We start from the raw sequence: 2,185 nt of genomic DNA, 5'->3' as shown, positions 1-2,185 counted from the left end.
CATTTAATCTTTTTGGTTTGTTTCTCTACTTGATGAAAATATCTTATAAGGTCATTAATAGAAATAAAATGACATAAATTGACCAAAAGTACTAAAGTATGATAAAGCAAAAGGAGCGAATGTGAGACTATATCACGGTGGACTTCATTATCTCCCTAGTGGCAGGTCGAACCCCGTTTCGCGTCGAGAACAGCCTTAAATCTTCATGTAAAACAAACAAAGAATCATAAACATTCCTATACCAGTTGTTCCATATATACATGATTTAGCTGCAGAAGTACTTTTCCACTACAGCTGCTAGATCAGATTAAGATCTGGCGGCTGCCGCAGTAGAATCTAAAACAGTTTGGGGTAACTTAAGCTTTATGACAATATCTGACTAGAGGCGGAACAATGCTCAGTGGTGCTGTGGCGTTTGAACTTCAGTCAATCGGTACCAATTGGTCTAAAGTTTGAAAAGAAAATATTCTGAACATGCCTGAGCCTTTAGTGGTGGTTGGAGCAGGATGCATCTTTGCTTCCAGCTTATTTATACATAATTCTGACCCAATGTATCCAAAAGATTAAATTAATGAGTTAATGAATTGCTTCTCGTCAGTTATTAGTTAGCCTCACTGCCTCTATTTAATGCTTATTTGAGCTGCTGTTAGCTTTTCATCATCTTTAACCAGTTATGCCATTCCCCTTTGATCTCTGAGGGATCTAAAGCATTTTCATCCACACCAACCACTCTGTGGAAAGTTTCTCTTCATGTGAGAAGAGAACTTCAGCAAGTCTACAACGCCTGGCTGAGTTGTTGCCATGGCATTAACTTGTTCACCATTTGTCTAAATAACTGAACATTATTACCTCTGTGAATATAGATAAAAATTGAAAATCAACTATCAGAGTTGGGGATCCCTCATTATGCAGAAGGTGCAGCTTCTCACCTGCTCCAGCAGAGATCTGGCCTCCTCTGAAACACCCTCTGGGATGTTGAGAGCAGTGTGACGGCCAATTCCTGCTGGATGGCAGCTCAACAGAGACTGTGCACAGAGTAGGAGGAGGGGAAAGAAAAGAGGCAGATAAGCATCAATGTAAAACACAGAATGGATCGACACCCGCAGAGTCTAAGTCAGCAGTAAAGCATCGAAGCTGGACAGACAGGAGGAGACCAGGGAGTCGGAGCACCTGAAACAACACTGATCACACAAACAGCAAGCTCATGATCCCACTGCTGTTGCTCTTTCTTGGAACTGTGGTGGGAGTCAGTCAGAGGGAAAGTCACAGAAAGAATAAAAATATTATTGTTTAAATAATGCAGAACCTTTTTTAGTTGTTTTTCAATGTAAAATAATAAGTTAGATTGTTACCAGTTAATCTAATTATGAAATAAAATAACTAATTTCCTCTTCAACAACAAAAGGATAGAATTGGTGGAACACATCAGTCATAAATAGTGCATATTTTTCCCAACAGTTGGTGCTGTTGCCTTGCTGCCTCCCGTGAAAGATGCTCCAGGACTTCTGGCTGCGTTCCTACCAGCAGTTAAGAGTGCTTCAGGCAAGATCTTATCCTGCAAGGATCAAGAGACACCGTGTGCGCCTCTGTGTGTGTGTGTTCTTGCCAAGGCTGCACAAAGGCATAATCATCAAAGGAGACATCTGTGTGGCGGGGTTTCTATCTTTTTTTTTTTTTTCCACCCAGGTAAGTACATGTGTATTGTTAAGCGTAGCATTAAGCCAACATGGACAGTGGATAGGTAAACATGCTCACGCACAATTAGAATTTATTCAAATTAGGCAGAAAATGAGAAATGTAGACAAGGCACCTGCACTCAGTGACTGTAGTTGAAGCTATGCTTTCATTTCTTCTTCAGAATAAAGGGTTAAAGTTGTAATCTGCAGATTATAAATATATTCAATGCCCTTTAAAAGTATTCAACCCTTTAAACTTTTCACAAACTTTTCAGCATAACTGTAAAGAGGAGGAAAGGGTACATGGTTTTGAAGGTTTTCCTCTTATCCCCAAATAAAAACTTTGCATCAGTGCAGACTTCTACCAAATGAATACAGAGCACTTTGAGTCCTACATTAATGACTGGAAGCATCTAAACGATGCAGCTTTTTGCAACTTTACAAAGTATCACCAAAACACAACTGAAAGGAGTCCCAGTTATGCCATAGCTCCGCTAGCTTTTCTACAC

General features: G+C 39.9%; 1 protein-coding gene across 1 annotated transcript in view; it reads right to left on the bottom strand.

Moving 5' to 3' along the window:
• rps6kc1 (ribosomal protein S6 kinase, 52kDa, polypeptide 1) overlaps positions 1-2,185 on the bottom strand; it is a 36,315-nt gene that overhangs the window by 1,729 nt on the left and 32,401 nt on the right. Inside the window, exon 15 of the mRNA XM_015372872.1 lies at positions 930-1,025. Within this exon, the coding sequence (XP_015228358.1) occupies positions 930-1,025 (96 nt within the window). The remainder of the gene's footprint in view (positions 1-929; positions 1,026-2,185) is intronic.

Source organism: Cyprinodon variegatus, unplaced genomic scaffold (genome assembly GCF_000732505.1).
Source record: "Cyprinodon variegatus isolate N-32 unplaced genomic scaffold, C_variegatus-1.0 Scaffold4, whole genome shotgun sequence".
Lineage (NCBI taxonomy): Eukaryota > Metazoa > Chordata > Actinopteri > Cyprinodontiformes > Cyprinodontidae > Cyprinodon > Cyprinodon variegatus.
Note: the sequence above shows the minus strand (reverse complement) of the source record. Positions and strands in the feature narration are given on the sequence as shown.